At 41.3% G+C, this 19,499-nt stretch overlaps 1 protein-coding gene across 3 annotated transcripts in view; it reads left to right on the top strand.

Moving 5' to 3' along the window:
• The window catches only part of ANO10 (anoctamin 10), a 244,512-nt gene that overhangs the window by 11,990 nt on the left and 213,023 nt on the right, over positions 1-19,499 (top strand). For all 3 annotated transcript variants that reach the window (XR_014475034.1, XM_083188677.1, XM_083188679.1), the window contains exons 3-7: positions 5,532-5,714; positions 6,913-7,047; positions 12,383-12,502; positions 13,382-13,951; positions 18,232-18,287. Coding sequence is in view for 2 of the 3 variants with exons in the window: in XM_083188677.1 (XP_083044803.1) it covers positions 5,532-5,714; positions 6,913-7,047; positions 12,383-12,502; positions 13,382-13,951; positions 18,232-18,287 (1,064 nt within the window). In the remaining variant the exon portion in view is untranslated. The remainder of the gene's footprint in view (positions 1-5,531; positions 5,715-6,912; positions 7,048-12,382; positions 12,503-13,381; positions 13,952-18,231; positions 18,288-19,499) is intronic.

Here is a 19,499-nt window from a genome sequence, read left to right as displayed (position 1 = left end):
CATTTAATGTCCATTGACAATGCAAACCCCAATTATTAAATAAAGCAAATATGCTGTAGTGGCTCCTGGGTGTAGTCTTTTTGGCAGAGAGCTGTCTGCCTAATATAATAAAAGTATTGAAAGCTGCTCAACAAGCTCTGGGCAGAAAATAACTCATTACTATCAACACATTGTGATGCTATGTTCCCTTTGGTGGGGAGCGTACCCTAATTTCACGCTCCCGTATCTTGTTTGGAAATCGGTGTTGCAGCTCAGGGCTCACTATTTACAGTTTTAAGCATGTATGGGTAAATTTACTAAAGCTTCTAAAAATGTAAAGAGGTGATGTTGCCAATAGCAGCCAATCAGAGTCTTTCTATCATTTCTCTACTGCATCCTAGAAATTTGCATCCCACTACACTATCCATCCGTGGCATAATAAAGAAACCCTTATGTGCACTTAGGGCCTGAAGTAGAGGTCAGTACACTGTCAGGCATTTTAGTATCTTCACGAAGTGTTGAAAGAGTGTGAGTTGACTGACCTGGGTATTAAAGAAACCCCTATGTGCATATAGGGCACCATCACAAGGTTAGTGTGGTGATAAAGGATGCCGGATGAATAATTGAATATCCATACAGGGAAAGCGTTGACGGTGTAATTGAAGAAATCTACAAGGAGCTATAGATAGGACAGCGCTTGTTGTGTATTTTAAAAATTCTGTTGTTATTGTAAAGAATGTGGTATGGTGTGTACACACAGTCGATATCCCGATGAGATCAGATCGCATCGGGATCAAATTGCACAGCCAGGCACCCGACTGGCATGCGATTTGGACCATATAGTGCAGATCTGCACTATATAGTCATCTCTGCCCTGTCTATCTGGGTTTCGATTTGTGCTGCCACGGGAGCGCGCATCGGGACCGCAAGGTAAAAAACCTGGGCCATCTGCATGAGATCTGCATGCCATACCGATGCCATTTTGACTATATAGTCAAAATCTCATGCACATTGTACCCATGTGTACACACCAGTAGGCTCAGAAATATATAGCTAGTCAATAGGGCGCAATTATTTGCTGGTAAAATTTTTATTACATAGGTTATGTCACCAGGTGCACCAAGAGAGAGAGAAGGGCAGTCTAAGAAGTCAGATATTGCACTGTCAATATTGTTAGAGTTTCGTGAGGCAGCAGATACACCACCACCACTATGTTCTCATGTGTGTCCCTGCAATTGCACTTCTTCCACCTTCCGAGTACAAACAGGTGAAAGGGGGGTGGCAGCAGCTTCACTGCTCTGTGCTCCTGCCGGTCCGGGGGGCATTCAGTATGCTCCACTGCGGAGGTACTCAGGACATCTCGGGCAATAAAACGTGGTACTCTCGTTTTATTGGACAAGAATGTCCACAAATGAAATGTCAATATGATAAATATTAACATTATAACATTAGGTATAGGCTACGGACAGGAGGGCTAGGTATAGGCACTAGAGGGGAGGATAAGGGTTGGCAGCAGGAGGGGAGGGAAGGTTACACACTAGGGGTAAGTTTATGGGATAGGGATACAGGAATGCCAGAGGATCCAAGGTGTGACCCGGGAGTGATGGTCACTGGACTGCCGGGACCCTGAAAATCACAGCTGCATCAGGCAGGTAAGTCACCATTGGATTCTTTATGCAAAGAAAGAAAGTTTGGAGATATGTGGGGTGCACTCCGAGGTATATTGTAGGGGACGTCCAACTGAATATTATCACAATTTCTAAAATTTAACTTTTATTATTCCAATTAAAATGAGGTGTATAGTTTACATCCTCACAGGTAAGACAATAGTAAAGATGTGCAAAAAAGGAAAAAGAAAAAGAAAATGTGGTTAAAAACAGAATGTGGATTCTGGTATTTTTACCAATTTATCATACTCTAATGTCTATCAAAAACCCCTGTTTTGTTCTGTGGGATAATGTACTGTACTCCCAGGGCTTTTATATTGCTAAACACAGCTTTGTTTATTATCTTATATTGCCAGCAATATATTGTTTATTTAACACAGGTTATTATATTTAACACTATGTGTCAATATACTGGCTACCATCTATTATATTGCAAACTAGTTCTTACTAACCTCTTGGGTTGTTTTCAAATATCACTATTGCAATGGGATGGTTGTTATTTTTAAGCTGCTGCAATGCCCTTATATATAGTGTGTGTGGGATTCCTTAAGGGCAGCTTTTTAGTGTGTGACACCTCCAGTTACTGTGTGCTCAGTTCAGTATTCTAATTACATACATGTCCCTACACATGGGTTCATGTCTGAATAGTTACTCTGTCACAGTATTCCTGCTGTATACTACAGCCGTGTCAGTGGCGTCCTCCCTGGGACCAAGCACTAACAATAAGTGTGCCACTCGTGTTTTTTATATTTATACAAGTGATGTGTTGATGGCACGTTTGTTTATTCACAATCAAATAATTAAGATGCCATATATTTGGCATTTGGTTTGCCAGGGGTTAATTTTTTCTTAATTTTTAGTAGTCAGGATTAGATTTGTGCTAAGTCTGTGCTGAGTCACAATACTTTTATTGTGGGCAGTTGTTGCACATATCTTTATTAATAAAGGTATTTTCCGTGTCCTATAATAGGTGTGCCGCTGTCTCTGTCAATTGAGATGCGACCGTTTGTATTGCAGACACACTAGGACATTTATTGAATGTGCTCTCACTGTTGACACACATCCAGATAACTTTTTTATGATTAACACATTGGTTATTAAGTGCTGAGTTATCTGTGTTAAAAATTGTTGGTGCTGCTCTTAGGGTTTAGAATCACAGCGCTGGCATGTTATTTTAATTATTTATACACCCACGGTATAGCGATCAGATTATTATGAATACTATAATGTTTCTTAGGGTTACATGTATGCCGGCTTGTGCCGTCGGAGCGGGCCCACTCCTTCCGTGTGCAGGCAGCGCTGGGGTATCTTAGATATATTTTTTTAGATTCCCTGTCACATTAACACATCTGCTGCTGCTTGAATCTACACCCTTCTATACCCGATGGTGCCTGTCAGCGTTACTGTGATTTAACATTAATGGTGTCTCAACTGCGTTTGGCGTCTACTGCCACGTGCAGTGAGATCGTGCACTCGCTTATATTGATATGTGCACGTTGCCTCTATTCTATATTTCTTGTACCACACACTATTATATAATACAGGGGTTTAGAGATACATTTATGATATTTGCGACATTAGTTAAACATTTAGATACATTTAAGAGTCCAACATCACGCGCCCATTGGATTCTAACAGATCACTTTTTTTACATTGAGTGTTGACATAATGACTGCCGACATATACCAGTAAAGCTATTGGGCAGGTTGATTAATTGCTAGATCTATTATTTTTTTTTAATATATATATTTAGCTTTTAAGTAAAGCAATGAGTTGATTTGCTTTAAAAAACAAAAAACTCTAAAACCTTTATACTAACTAGATGAACATTGTAGCTGAAAGTACAGGTGCAACACCCATAATCTGGCACCCTAGGTTTCAGCACTTCGCTGGATTACCTATTTTGCCGGATTATCAGTGGTATCCCCGCAGCACGACTGTCCCCACACCTGGTTCACCCCACCTCACAGGTAGACTACTCCAGACGCCCTTAACGAGTGTGGGAGGATCCGCACAAACTGTAAATATTAATTCTTTAATTTGTAAAGAACCAATATGAAGAACTACTCCATGACTGATTCTTGTAGTTGTAGATTGGTGGTGTGCCCAGCATTCAGTAAATGGTGACTGAATATAGGGATTTGTCTGCAGAGAGGCAAATCGAAGACAATAATCAAATTAACTTTTATATATAGACATTCCCAAAAAATTGGGTAACAAGAACTAATACAAACAAATATGTATGAAGGAATAAAATGTTGTGTGATTGGCTAATTAGCCCGCATCCGAATAAATCGCACGTTAATTTTCATTCAGCGCATAACGTCTTGTCATCATTGATATTTATGCAATGTTACCATAGGCTTAATTAATGATTTGAATCCCATATACAATGAAAACTTAAATGTATTATCACAAAATTAATTTTTATGGGACTGATTACCCCAGCAGCAATGGTGCAGGTGCTAAATTCTGCTCACGCAGTAGGCGCTTCCAGTGCAACTGCTATACGGAACCGTGAACCTTTAATACCACAATCGGTGTTCTCCAGGGGTCTATTACCTGGGTACTGTCCTGGCCCTTCACTGCTTGGCTTCCAAGTTCTGAAGGTTTTGGGCAGTCCAGTCCAGACACCCTTCCCCCACCTTCTGCAGTCCATCATCTCTGCTCCCCCAAAATGTGACTACCTCTGTCCACCAGCTGCACCTCTTCTCCCACCCCCCGAAGCGTGGCTAACTCTCTGTCAGCAGTGCCACTTCACCCTCCCAGTGCTGTTCTAAACCCTCCTAAAATGACTGCCCCCGGCACCTGATGTGTCCAGATTAAAAGAGGTGCTGGTAACCATCAGATGCTGGAAAATCGATGATGTACCTGGTTATATCTCTCCATGCTGCATTGCCTGTGGTGTATCCTACTCTACAATAGCGATAGGAGTTTATGACCTAAGCGCTTCCTCCTGTTTTTGTGACCCCTGTTGTTTATGGTCTGCTTAACTGTGCTTTGCAGAAAACACTGCGTGTAATGCAGCAAATACGGTTAAAGTGCATTTATTTCATGTTCTTTGATTAGATTGTTGTTCATAGATTAAACAAAATCATATTCGCCTGTAATTATTGGACAGACAGACTCACTAACTATACCGGTCTAATTGTCTTTTTCACTGGCTAGCAGAAGTCTCTATAGAAAAGCATCTAAGCCTTGCTAAAGGTTTTATACGAGCAGTTATACCTGTTTTCACAATATTTGTCTATTCTGACCTTTTTTCACCCTGTTTACCTATTTCTTGTTGACCTTTTGAATGACTGTCTGACCTTTTTTCACCCTGTTTACCTATTTCTTGTTGACCTTTTGAATGACTGTCTATCTAGACACTGTGGGGTGAATGTAATATGGTATGAGGGTACTTATGTAATATCTGGGCTCCCGTTTTTCTTATGAGACCGCGTCCCCTCGTGGGGCTCGCTGCGCTCGCCACGCTTCAGGCACGGTGGCTCGCTGCGCTCGCCACACTATATAAAATCAACTCCATGCATAGTTGGATAGTAGGGGTATAAAAAAATGGGGTGCATTTAACATGGGAGCCCAGATAATACATAAGTACCGGTATGAGAAACAGAAAGTGCGAGATTTTGGGAGAATTCTCCAGGTTTTTTTTTTTTTTTTTTTAAAGCGGCAACCATTTATATGGCAAAATCAAACTGTAATTTTGCTGTGTAAATGATCCCCGCTTTAAAAAAAAAAAAAAACAGGAGACCTTTCACAAAATCTCTCACTGTGTAGATCTATGACCGGATACCACGTGAAATACTGACAAACAAAAGTGACTAATTTCCAATTGCTGGAAATAATGTCTGATGATGATTTATTTATTTTCTCTTTTACAAGGGGCTCAGTTGCTGATCAAACCACTGGTGATATCAGATGAGGAGGAAAACATCTATGTTGTTGGAGCCTCTACAAGGCGACTCCTCCTCGGAGCAGAGGCTGTAGGTTTTGTGAAGGAAAGTCTGGATGGCTCTATGAGACCGTTCCTGTACAGCAATCGAACAGAGTACAAAAACTTTCTGGGTGAGTTGTATCTACAGTGCATTATATGATGCCAATATAGCCTTTTGCTTTTAAGTACACAACACAGCAGTTTTGGTATTGTCAGCAGTGTGTTACAAGCTCACATGGGCAATGCCACCTAGTAGTACCTTTTTAGAACTTTTATCATTATTGTCTCACAATGGGTAAATGCAGTAATGAACAAGATTCTTCAAATAAGGTGTGTACCTGCCACCAACATGGAAGGAATTAGGTCTTCATAGTATTATCCAGCTGTTTTGCTCCACAAAGTTCTGGCTCTCTAGTCTGCAACCTGCTTAGCCTAATGGTTGAACAGGTACTGATAAGAGTTTAGATGCAACAAGAAATCTAATTGGCAATCAAAATGTAGTAATAGAGCCAAATAATGTATCATTTGATGATTTTTATGTTTTTAAGCAATGCTAGGAACGACTATGGAAACAAGGTTTGTGCCTTATTATGCCAAACTCCTTATAGCCATTTGGGAGAAATAAATATACTGTATCTTGCACAATCATCTCTATTCATAACATATGTATTGCTGAGAGATTGTATATAATGGAGAACCATTGATTCTGAAGGATTTTACTATACAAGGGTAATTATGTATGTAATTACATTGCATTAGATGAATTTTACTTAAAGGGGTACATTTACTTAAGCTTATAAAAATGAAAAATGGTAATGTTGCCCATATCAACCAATAAGATTCTGTCTATTATTTTCTAGGATGCAATAGAAAAATGACAGACAACATCTCATTGGTTGCTATGGGCAACATCAGCTCTTTGAATTTTAAGAAGCTTTAGTAAATTTACCCCTTTGCCCTCTTTCATGGATTCAACCAATATGGATCAGTGGCAGAGATCAAGAAATATTGGTATTAATAGATGAGGTGGTTCCTGATGCATGACTTGGGGTTTCATGCATGATCAAATGGCTAAAATATTACCTTTTGAGACTTCCAATTCTGTATACTTTATTACTTACCCACATTAGAAACATTCTGTCGCTTTTATTAATTTTCTGTAGTAGAAATGAGCACAATTTTTGATTTTATACTGTTTTTTTTTTTCCCATTAGCCTAAATTGTTTAAAATTATATTTTTGTTGAGTCAACCAATCCACAAAAGTTTTGTCAAATTTGAATCACTTTAGTTATCAAATCCTGTAGATTGAATCTATTTTTATCATGCAGGAGATGGAGAGGATTTTCTTTCCATGTCCGAATGTCAGTATATCATTAAACACGAGCTGGACAATCTTCGAGCGCAAGATGAGACACACATCCCTGGTTATTCACAGTCAAAGCTTTACCCAGGGAAATCATTAGGTAAGGTGGAGTTATATAAAGTCTATTGAATGTGTTTGATATTTGGTGAAACCGGAGAGGAATACCTGGAAATTCGTTTACTTTATAAATACTGTACAACTTGGCTGTTATACTGGCAATTAGCCATATGATCAGGAAAGCAACAGTTTAAAGGTTATTGATAATGATTAAAATAAAAGCTTAAACAAGAGTTCTGGGTGGAAGTAAATGCTTTTCTGACTATGAACCAGCTTGTCTTTGTAGTAAACCAAGTTATATGTATATAGTATTACATATTGACTGCAGATTGCAACTGCACACTGTAAACATGGATGTTTTTGGCATACTACAAGTTAATGATCACCCATGTCTTCATGGACATACACCATGTACAGATCTTTCAAAATTGGTGCTGTTATATGTACCATATATACTCGAGTATAAGTTGACCCGAATATAAGCCGAGGCACCTAATTTTACAACAAAAAACTGGGAAAATGTATTGACTCAAGTGGGACCATCACTTGAGTATAAGCCGAGGGGGGCTTTTTCCAGCATAAAAAATGTTCTGAAAAAGTAGGCTTATACTCAAGTATATATGGTAACATATGTATATGATATCGAGCACAGGCAATACTGATCTGTGATACTTATGCTGCTCATGCCACTTCGGGACCGATTCAAAGTTGATCGATGTTGTGTGAATTTGCACATTGAGCGATTATCGAATTACTGTACATGCATATGGATCATAGCGTGCATGCGTAAGCCCAAATAGAGACAGACATAGCATATGGTTCATAATCACAATCCTCCGACTGACAGGAAGAGAGCATTTGGGGCTGGCAACCTGCCGTTTTCTAGGAGTGGCATTAAAAAGGCAGGCCTGCCCAAGCATTTTAAGGGAGGGTCTGTGACATCAGTGCCGGCCTCAATCAACCTGTCTCTGTCGCAGATGACCGGTAGGATCAGACTTACTCGCGTTTTCACAGTCTGGAAAAATCAGGGGCTATCTGTTCGCAGTCATGTGCAAATTTGCAGATGAGTGATCAGGTCTGAATCAGGCGTTTAATATTGTCCTGTGTAAAAGACTGGTGTCAGGGTTTTTTGTTTTTTTTTACACCAGTGTTTTTTCTTTCAAGGTGATTAGTGATACATACAGATAGTGGTAGATGCTCAAATTAGTTCAGTACTACTTTTCAGGTGCATGCAAGGGAGGGGTTAATACTTAGTAAGTAACAAGACATTGGTTCCTCCAGCACACTGAATAGTAATAGTAACCAATCTTGAACACTACATGATAATAGAATTCAGAGATATTGGTTACATATACCTGCGCAGGTGTATGATATGCCCCCAAGCCGCGTCAAGGCTTCTCTGTATATTGGGGGTCCCTAGCGCTATATCTAGGTGCAGGGTGTGGCACCCCAAAAAACTATCATAAGCTAGGAGGCCCAGTGCGGCATGCCAGTGAAATACTATAGTGTTAATAATTAGTGATAGGAAGCCGAAGCTATACATAAAGAGAGAGATAAAATAAAAAATGGAATGCAATTAAAATAAGAGAAAGATAGGGTGAGATTTAATAGGATGAGAGATTCATAAAGTGAGAGATTTGGTAAAAAATCTCCAGTTTTTTTTAAAGCGGCAATCATTTGCACTGCAAAACCAGTTGTAAAACTAGGTGTAAATGATTGCCGCTTTAAAAAACCTGGAGATTTCTTACCAAATCTCTCACTATCTGAATCTCTCATCCTATTAAATCTCACCCATTGTGTCAGTGAGGGAAAAGTGTTAATAGAATGTAAGGGCACTAAAGCCACCCAGCCCAACCAGTCCAGGGGCACCGCACCCCACACCACTGTTACCCTAAATTGGGTCTACAATTAGCCAGCAAGGAGCCACATGATAATGGCTCCTTACTTGATATGTCTGAACTAAGAGCTACCTACCTTGGAGCAACCCCAGACTACTCCATGTGGCATGTCAGGACCTGCATCTCCGCCTAATGCAAGCTCCTCTCTGCTTCTCACAACATACATACAGATAGTGGTAGATGCTCAAATTAGTTCAGTACTACTTTTCAGGTGCATGCAAGGGAGGGGTTAATACTTAGTAAGTAACAAGACATTGGTTCCTCCAGCACACTGAATAGTAATAGTAACCAATCTTGAACAGGGCTTTCATCTAAATTTTTGAAAATATGTTTATAATAGAGGTGCTATTAAAACATGATTATTTAAACAAAAAAATTAATACGTGATAATAGTCAATCCATACAATGTGGTCCAACACTGGTTACTTGACCAATTAAAAAAAGAAAATCAGTTATTTCCACTATATGCCAATAGTTAAAAAAAATAAAAAAAATCAGAAGCCATACAGATGGAGCCGCTCTCATCAGATCGGCTCCCATCCAGCTGTCCGCCACCCTGCGCGGTCCACCAGATTGGGGCACGAGCACATCAAGTGGCCCAATCTTGGCAATGTCCTTTCCCCATCCGCCGGACCACCATCTACCATAAACCTGCAGATGGTAGTCTGGTAGAAACAACGAGAGCAGCCCCATCTGTAGTTCTAGCAGAGATTGAGCTCCATTTTTGTTTTAATGCATATATTACCTTATTTCACTTTAATGGTGAAATTGAGGGCCCAACAAGAACAAAATATTTGCAAAGCTAAGACTTTTCAGAGTGCCATTATCTCAACTTAGAAAGAAATATCAGTTTTTTTTATTTTAAAGAGGCACAATATGTACTAGTAATAAAATAATGAAGTCTGAGAATTGTGCCCTACTCTTCATTACATTTTGAAATTTAAGTTTGTTCTAAATGTTACCAACTGTAGGGCCTAAGTGAAACAAATCGTCAAACAAATGTATCTCTGATTAGCCATCCATGCTGAATTAAGTCCAATATTTGTGTGACCACCCTTTGCCTTTAAAACATCACCAATTTTTTTAGGTACACTTGAATAAAAGTCAGGAATATAATAGGTGTATTTAATATTAATATTCAGGTGTTGCATATTTATACACAGCTTTTAAAACATCTTATTTTAGATGAGTGATCCACGTTGTTGCATTTCTTCTGGAAAATTGGGTTATTTTTCTTCAAAAGTATAATAATTGTATTTCCATTTGTTATATTTGTCACTAGGTGGCATTGCAGTATGAATTGTACTCCAATCAAAAGAATTCCTCACCCGTCCATCTAAAATGCCGGTCCTTTATTTTCTCTCAAAATGGATTGCCATTTTGTTCTTGTTTCTTTAAGAGAGATTTTCAAGAATTTGCCCCAGTAGCCAAGTTCAATATTTATTTTAAGAACCAAGTTATTTATTCATTATACTATGTTGACTTAAGATTTTGTGGAAATTTTGCGAGAACTCCTGGCGCTAATAAAAGACCTTGAAGCAACAAAAAGATTTCCCTGGGGGGTCATGGCTTCTGTATCTTACAGAATTCCCTCAATTTAAGGTGCAGTTCCACATAGAGTTATCTTGTTAACATAAATCTGAAGGCATTTTTCTAGTTTAGAAGCTCAGTATTCCCCTTGATCATTTGCTTTGTGGACTAGGGCTCTTATTCACTACGCAATGGTTGGAAAACTGCGCACACATAGGACCCGTCTTGCACATGGTCAGGACTGGTCCTGCAATTGCACTGCAAAAAATGCAAATGCCTGATTACTATTTTTTCCAGGACTGCACCACAAGGCGCGGTTTCAAGGCGTGGTTTCCTTGGCCTTGCAAACCGCCGTGTGACAAACAGCCTGAGTAAGGGTATACTTACGCTGCAGTCCTATTAAATTACAATCGCATCACAGTTTAATGTGATTGCATATGCAGGCTCGGGGTAGTATGCACCTCTGCCTGCATTTGCATTGCTAAGGAAATATTCCAACCACCTGTGTCCTCTTTTAGGTAATTAGGATGATTTGCATAAAAAAAAAACTGCTATTTTTTTGCTCTCTGTTATTGTCTCAATCTAATCTGGAGCAGGAAAAGTGTTCTCCGCATTCATTTAATAGTTGTTCTCATCCCAGTCCCATATTTCATTGGAAATATGTCACATTAGAGACACTATAAATAAACTGTACTGCTAGGAATACAATATACAACACCAGATGCCATAATAGGCCTCCTGGGTATTACTTTATTTTAAGCCTGCCTGTGTAGAAGGTTAGTCAAAATCTCATTGTGTATTTGCTGCTGGGGCGATAGCGATGCTCGGCCCTACAGTGACGCTATCGCCTGGCAATATAGACAGTGCAGGTAAGTCAATTTTGACTAGCCGCATGTCTGTGGCCAAATACACACATAGGGGTTGATTCTGGTTGACACACTAAGCTGCGAAATTCGCAGTTTTGCATGTTCTATATGCGCTGCCCACACGAACGCCCGCCCCCGCTCACAAGCCGAATATCCCTGCACGCATTCGAATGGATGTTTAGCATAAACATCCATTCGCAGCCTTACATGCGGAGACCAAATCATTTGATGATTTTGTAAGCGCTCCCAGATCTAAAGGTGCCCATACACGCACCGATCCCGGCGTGCGTTCTGTGCATAACTAGCACACATCGCATCGTATGCCTTGTGCATGCGTTGTGCATGCGATGCGATAAAAAGCTAGTACAAAAAGTATGTACAGCACTTACTTTTTGTACTGTGCGATGAGGTGCCGCTGGAGTGCGCATCTCATCGCATAGCATCGCACCGCCGGGATCGGTGCGTGTATGGGCACCATAAGACACCTCTCTGGGGTCTTACATCTATGGGCTTCTTGTATGGCAGGCAGCTGACATCTGCTGACATCATCTGCCCGCCCCCTGCACCCGCTTCACCAGCACATTTACATGGAACACAAAGCGTTTTCCTGGGGATGCCCATGAAACGCTGGGTGTTACCATGGGGGCAGCCCCTCGCCACCACGCCCCGCCACCACTGCTAGGTGCAAATGGGACAGTGAATAAACATTTTGCCGTGCCCGCTCTCACCAAGTGGCTGCAAAACCATCGCTCCCCTGTGTGAACGCGCAGGGGAGCGTATGGATTAGAATTAAGTCCCTAGTCACTAAATGCACTAAGCAGCAGCCTGCCCATGTGTACACTCCTTAAAGAGTATACAGTAACTACAGCTGTGATGGGGCAAATCTGTGTGAACTAGCTTCAGTTCCACTTAGTGAAAATTTATATTTTTGCTTTTAAATGTTGACTAAATAAAAGTATATTAAAACGGCTTGTGTTTCTCGTTATGTTGTTTTATCTGTAAAATCTGTATTTTACATTTTTACAATACAATGTTACTTACAACTATTGTTTTTTGTGTGTTGTGTTTGTCTGTTTTGTTGTAGTCAGAAGAATGGAGACCAGTGGTATATTAATTCAGGTGTTTCCACTTCATGACAAGGAAGATTTGAAGCGACTTACTCATCATTGGTACCGCCAAGTCAGGATTGGCTTCCAGCCTTTAGGTCAGATATTAAATGGCTCTTTCCTACCAAGTAGACTTTTGGTGTTTTACTGTCCATATATTATCGGGAGTGGCTGGCACAGAGGACTGCAGCCTGGCCACATTGGAGCAGCATCACTGCCGTCCTCTGTGCCACCAGTAGCCCGCCATCCTGTTGTACCCTTGTTACCATTTATTGTGATTTTTTGTTTTTGGGGGGGAAGGGGGGCACCAATTTTTTGCCTTGACCCGGGTGCCTGAAATCCTAGTTTCAGCCATCATAACAAGTCCTAATGTGTCTATAGAAATTCTTAGTGCATTAAAGTTGTATCTGTAATTTTACACTAAATTTCTTTCTTGACAGCATTGAACAGAGGATCTCGGCAGAACGAGCCCGACTTCACAAGTAGTCAGGCTTGTTCTGCCAAGAACGGACGGGAATTGACAAACTCCCAGCCACAGCTTGCCGATTCCCAGCCGCCTTCTCGCCGCCATGACCCTTTCTCGACCCATGGCATACGGGACATTGAATCTCACCTGCAAAATCTTGGTCGAGCAGACCGAGAACGGTTCAGGGTTACGGCTGTCGGGCCAGCCCAACAGTTGTGACCCAACATTGAATATCCCCCTTAAACCTTATCCTGCCCACTTGTTGTATTGCTGGCTCAAGTTTTTAGTTTTTTTTTTAAGAAATGTAACAAAAAATTTGTACTGATGTATTTACTGCGTGGAATGTTGCATAGTTACTTCAAGTATGTCAATAGAAGATTCTCCTATGAAGGTATGGAAACACTACTGTAGTTTACAGATAACATATAGATAGATTTTTAGTATTACAGCAATGGTTTCCATATATTGAGTTATTTTCTCTTCACTTACTTCGAATGTTTCTTATCTGCAGATGATATCCGACGTTACTTTGGAGACCCTATCGGAATATACTTTGCTTTCTTGGAATACTTCACTTTGGCTTTGATTCCAATGGCTATTCTTGGCATACCATATTACTTTTTTGCCTGGGAGGACTATGACAAATATGTGATCTTTGCTACATTTAACCTGGTATGGTCCACTGTTATTCTTGAGGTCTGGAAGCGCTACAGCTCCGCCATGACCTACAGATGGGGCGCACTGGTAATGAAGAGGAAGTTTGAGGAACCCAGACCAGGCTTTCATGGTGTATTGGGCATTAATCCTGTTACAGGGAAAAGGGAACCTACCTACTCCAGTTTGAAGAGACAGTTGCGGATGTATCTTGTTTCTGTACCATTTGTGTGCCTTAGCCTGTACTTCTCCATTTATGTCATGATGATTTACTTTGACTTGGAAGACTGGGCCATTAATTACAATCATGAGCAACAATCAACTTTAAGCAATTTTATGCTGTATGTGCCAAGCATCATTTATGCAGTTGTGATCGAGATCATGAATCGTATATACAGATATGCTGCCGAATTCCTAACAAAATATGGTAAGATTTAACTTTTTTATTTCTTTTTTTTTTTTACAAGACAATTTGTGTAAAATTAAGTCTTTATGAAGTGTATCTGTCTAAAGTGGTGCAAGGCTACTTTTGTTGCTAGATGTTTTACAGACCATGAAAAGGTTCTTTAACAGGTAGACTAAACTGTTGCAAGAGAAAGGGATGGTGTGGCACAGGAGAGTGAGGACAGAGGTGGTTCATGACCTCATAGAGAAAAATGGAAATTTGTGCACTTTGTCCAATTCTATCTAAAATGCAATTATTGTGTCATTTTCACTGAGAGCCAGCCCTATCTATTTTGATGCCCTAGGCACGATTTTGATTGGTGCACTATCACTAGTTCCACCCCTGATCCATTGCTCCTTATTCACATTACACCACACCATATTGCCCTTTATTCTCACTGCAACATAGTAGTGACCTATAATGCCACACAGTAATAGTGACACTTATACACATAATACCATACAGTAATGCCCCTTACACATTATGCCACACATTAGTAATGCCCCACAGTATTGCTGCTTACACATACAGTATGTCACACATTACAACCCAATCCCCCTGCACAGCACTAACTTGGCCTAGACTTTGCAGATATTGAAGCCTGGGCTGGCTGCATGGAGTCAGTCAGTGCAGGCTCAGTCTTCTGGACTCCACAAAGGCCCATGGCAGGAGTAGCTGCTGCGGCTGGGCATGCATAGCAGCCCTCCTCGAGGACAGATGGCCATTTTTATTACTGTCCCCACTGTCTCTGCTCCCTGCATTGGTGCTCCCGCTGTTGTTGGCTCAGTTGTATGAGCGCCATACCCCTAGGCATTCTATATACCCTAGGCATCTGCCTATGCCTAGGGTCAGCTCTGGTTTTAATCTAGGATGTCTCTTATGTAATGCTTTACATTCCTCAAATGTTTGGCATGAGAGTGTGGATTATACTTTTTCCCCATTACCAATATACATTTCTAAGAGTCTAGAATAAGGGAAAGGCTAGTGCCAACCTGTAGCCAACCAGATCATTGAGAAGTTATCCAAAGAAGACCATTGTGTAGTCAATGAGAGCATTGCAGGGTTGGCTGAAATAGGAAAGATTGTAGTCAATCCGCATTAGAAGGTTCGCAGAACATTTGAATGTTCACACAGATAGCCATATACTCAGGGCTGGTGGAAGGAAGGCACCGGAGCGCCCCATGTGGGGGGGGGGGGGGGGGGGCTGCCGCAACATTCAATGGGAGGGGACGGGAGGGGGCGGGTGTGATGCGGCTAGGGCTGCGGAGTAACTCCACGGGGGGTGATGTGGCTGTGACGGCCGCTGAGTCGCTCCAGGGTGGGGGAGATGGGGGGAGAGTTGCCGCTAACCTCCATCCACGGGGACCTGTTCCTAACATATGCCTAAGGCTGCCTAGTGGTGGCGCCGGACCTGCATATACTGCAGCACAAACTTAGCTAATTATGTAACTGAAATGTGCACAGATAATAGAGGGAAGACCAGAGTAAGACAGAGTGCACCATCTTAGTTACAATAGAGGAAGAATTCAAAAAGAAGGAATCGCAATAAATTATACAGCAAGGAGGATTTTTGTGCATATCACAACATTTTTTGGGGGATGAACTAGCAGTAAGACCATTCTGAGGTGCAACTTTCACTTGCAGCCCCATCCCTTTTCAGGATGGGGTTTATGTCCCCAGGGTGACTGCTGTTGAATAAGTGAGAACTGGGGCAACTGGTAAAAATCCGCTTAACATGATTGGAGCAGCCCCGTTTGTGATTGCATCCGGTGATTGCACACTGGAGGAGGAGACAGAGGAAATGCTGCTCAGAGGAGGAGATATGTATATTCAGTGCAACATATTCTCACTCCTTAATTCACAACAAAAATTCCTGATCTTGACTGACCAGCTCCATGCACTGTTTGGTTGAGAAATTTGGATTTCGTCATAATTGGTAACTAATTGCAGTTAGTTAACTTGTGGTCATTATTTAATTAGTAGTTTGTTGCAGTGATGCATGGTGTTTTTGGAGTATATACTTTTGCCTGAGAACATATTGATGCGTTTAGTGTAATGGGTACCTTAACAATGGTTAGAGGGCCACACTTCTTCTTTTGAAATGCACTAGGTTGTCCATCAATTCTGTAGCCAGAGTATTAAAATTGTCACATAACTTCCACAATACAAGGGGTGCACAATAAGTTTCTGGATACACAAAAAGTATTATATTTACAGACAAAGTGAAGTATTTGCCAAAGGAGTCTATGCAAAGTTATATGCGCTCAGACCACTTGGGGAAGCAACAGGACCAGTGAAAAACAGGTACTGTATGTCTTCTACATGCTGGATGAAGGTCTCACTGCAGCCTCCGGTGACCCAAATGAATTACGTACATTGTGGGAACACAAAGAGGTTGAATGGTGGCCAGGTCTCCACTGTACCGCTTACTAAGATCCAGCACGGGCCAGAAAATTCTTCAGTTTACTAGACATATGGGCAGGTACATTGTTGCGATGGAGAAGGGCATCACAAGGGCAAGTTTGGACGGCTTCCGACAAAGGCATCGGTTCACATAGGAGTCTCCCGTGATGGTGATTTCTGCCACAAAAACCGTCACCATCTGCACTAATGTTGTATCTTCTGTGGTGGCGCAACTCTAGCTGGGGTCCAGTGGGCTGACAGTTGTTTGGTTTGAAAATGTAGATGCAGGATCCATGACTACTGATGATCTCCCAAACAAAGTTTGAGTGACCTCTGTTAATCCTTGCCAGCATGTTGCGCCACCAAGTCACTGGAGCCTCCTTCTATTCTCAGTTCAGCTGGTGGGGCACCCAGCCTGCAGAAACCATGATGAGGCCAAGGTTTTTGTGGAGTATCAATCAGAAGGATCCTGATGAGATTCTGATTTCCTTCTCTAACTAGGCCACTCTGGTTTCCACCTTGTCTTTCGGGGACCGTCTCCTGCGATGAAATTCTGAAGCCACTGAAACACAGTGGTTCAGGGTGTTGCTTCCTCACCAAAAGTAGCTCGCAGTCAGTCAAAACTCTCCTGCTGTTACAGACCACTCTTGCAGCCGTAGAACATCATAGTTCTCCAGTGGCCTCTGTTGAGCTCCATAACAAGTTTGCGAAAGGAAGTGAACATGCTAAATTCCTATGTTGCGTAGTGCTACTTGTATATGGTTCTGTGTCTTGAACTTTAGTAAAAAAATTGTTTGAAACCTGACAGTATACTCTACCTAAGCACTGCACATCCAGAAACTTATTGCCAACCTCTCATGTGTATATATAATATTATATACATTCTATAATACAGTGACTAAATGGAGTATTTATGAAAGCATATAGTGATAGCTAAAGTACAAACCAATCAGCTTCTGTAATTTTTCAAACAACCATGTAAAATGAGAGATAGAAGCCGATTCGTTAGTGCTTTATCTCTCTCCATGGTTTTCTACAACTACAAGCAATGTGTTCTGACTACTGTTCTATTCCAAAGTATAACAGGAAGTACTGTACAGCAAGTTTTGATCACAGTTGGATGAAAGGAGAACATGCAGTCCTTGTTCAGTACGTAACCGCACTAGTTAACAGAAAAACTGTCTGAATGGCAGCTATTGAAAGGACAAGTGTTTACCCGTTATGTCCTCTTTGTAATATATGCTTTGTTCTTTCAAGACTTATTACTTCTATGACAGCTGACAATATATTGTATGTCCTCTACACATTCATAAAGTGTACTCTTGCAGAATGTTTTCGGGTCCATCTAATGTAAAATGTAAATGATTGTCAGATTTTTAATTCAAGTTATTGACCTGTTTGTGAGCGCTGAGACCGCACAGACGATCTCATTATGAAAGTGGTCCCAGATGAAATACATGCTGAGGAAAGTAAAATAAACCAAGGTATAAAGTTGGTCTCATACAAGCAATCTATTTTGTTCAAAATTGGCACTTAAACCTGAACATAATAACAGAGAATGCATCCTAGGAGTATTGTGAAGCATCATCCAATAGAAAATGATGGTCGGAGATATACTCATCTAAAAAGCATGGTGCTCTCAGGATCAGCATAGTCAGAAAGGCATTACAGGGCTTTGTAGTCTGATTTGCTGAAATAAACCTCTTTGATGTCTTTGTGACTTCACACGTCCTGTAAATGCTGTTCCTTTTTGGATGTTCTGTGTATTTATATTGTTTCCATTTGCCTTAATGTCCTGTTCTTGCCGTTCTCTCTTGAATTGATAAGTAAATCTAAAGGGATTTCTTTTTTCTCTGCAGAAAATCATAGATTAGAGTCATCCTATCAGAACCACCTTGTGCTGAAAGTATTGGTGGTAAGTGTTACTGTAGTTCCGGCATAAATTTTTGTTGTTGTTGAAAACAATACAATAAATGTAGTGTTCATTCTCACCCATGCAGTTAGTCTTCCCTGCCTGAAGTGTCGCTGTCTGCTGTAGAGGTTCTAGCACAGTGTGGTCTGTATATCAGCACTGATATGCAAACCAGACCTGTGCTAGAAACACCACAGCAGACAGCGACACCCCAGGCAGGGAAGAGGAACTGCATGGGTTTTCAAATCTGGCGGGTGCTAGAATGAACACTAAAATGTCTGGAAATGATCATTAACATTTCATTTGTAGCAGCACAAACAATGCATATTATGAAACAAACCATTTAGCTAAAATTATGCAATTCACTGTAATATCCTAAAATATTGAGAAGAGAATTTCTGTGAAACACATTTGCTGGTTTAGAGCAGCTGTAAGAAGTAATATTTACAGATGGAGTGCGCCTCTGCCAGCGCTGGGCTCGCCAGAATGCCCAAGCTGGCGAGATGGCGCTCCATCTGACTGGGACAAATGTCACAGTTTCCGGGCGGGGGGTACACACACACACGAACCCTGCCAATCTCTGCTTCAGGGAGACCGGCAGGGTTAAGGGGGGGGGGGGGGGTGCGGGGAGGTGGGAGCGCACGGTGGGGACCAACGGCGGGGACCGGCAAGGAACTCCGTTCGAAGGGGAGACGCGTGCATCTCCTGCATGCGTGTGTCCTTTCGGGGGCTGGCAGTTGGCGATCCGACTGCCAGACCCCCGCTAGAAGAGAGTGGCTCCATCTGTATATATTTCTACATATAACTCAGTGCCGATTGTCATCTCTATCTATCTACTGTATATCAAAGGTTCTCAAACTCGGTCCTCAGGACCCCACAGAGTGCAGATCTCCTCACAGAGGGGTTTATTCTAGTTCATTCTTTCTGACAAAATCCTTCTTAGATGGACAAAACCATGTGCACTGCAGGGGGGCAGATGTAACATGTGCAGAGAGAATTAGATTTGGGTGAGTTATTTTGTTTCTGTGCAGGGAAAATACTGACTGCATGATTTTACACTGCAATATAGATCTCACTTGGAAGAAAAACCCCACCCAAATCTAATTATCTCTGCACAAGTTACATGTGCCCCACCCGCAGTGCACATGGTTTTGTCCATCTAAGAAGGATTTTGTCAGAAAGAATGAACTAGAATAACCCCCAGAATAACAAGTG

This window comes from Crinia signifera, chromosome 5, assembly GCF_055691185.1.
Source record: "Crinia signifera chromosome 5, ASM5569118v1, whole genome shotgun sequence".
Taxonomy (NCBI): domain Eukaryota; kingdom Metazoa; phylum Chordata; class Amphibia; order Anura; family Myobatrachidae; genus Crinia; species Crinia signifera.
This window is presented reverse-complemented; position numbering and strand designations above follow the sequence as displayed.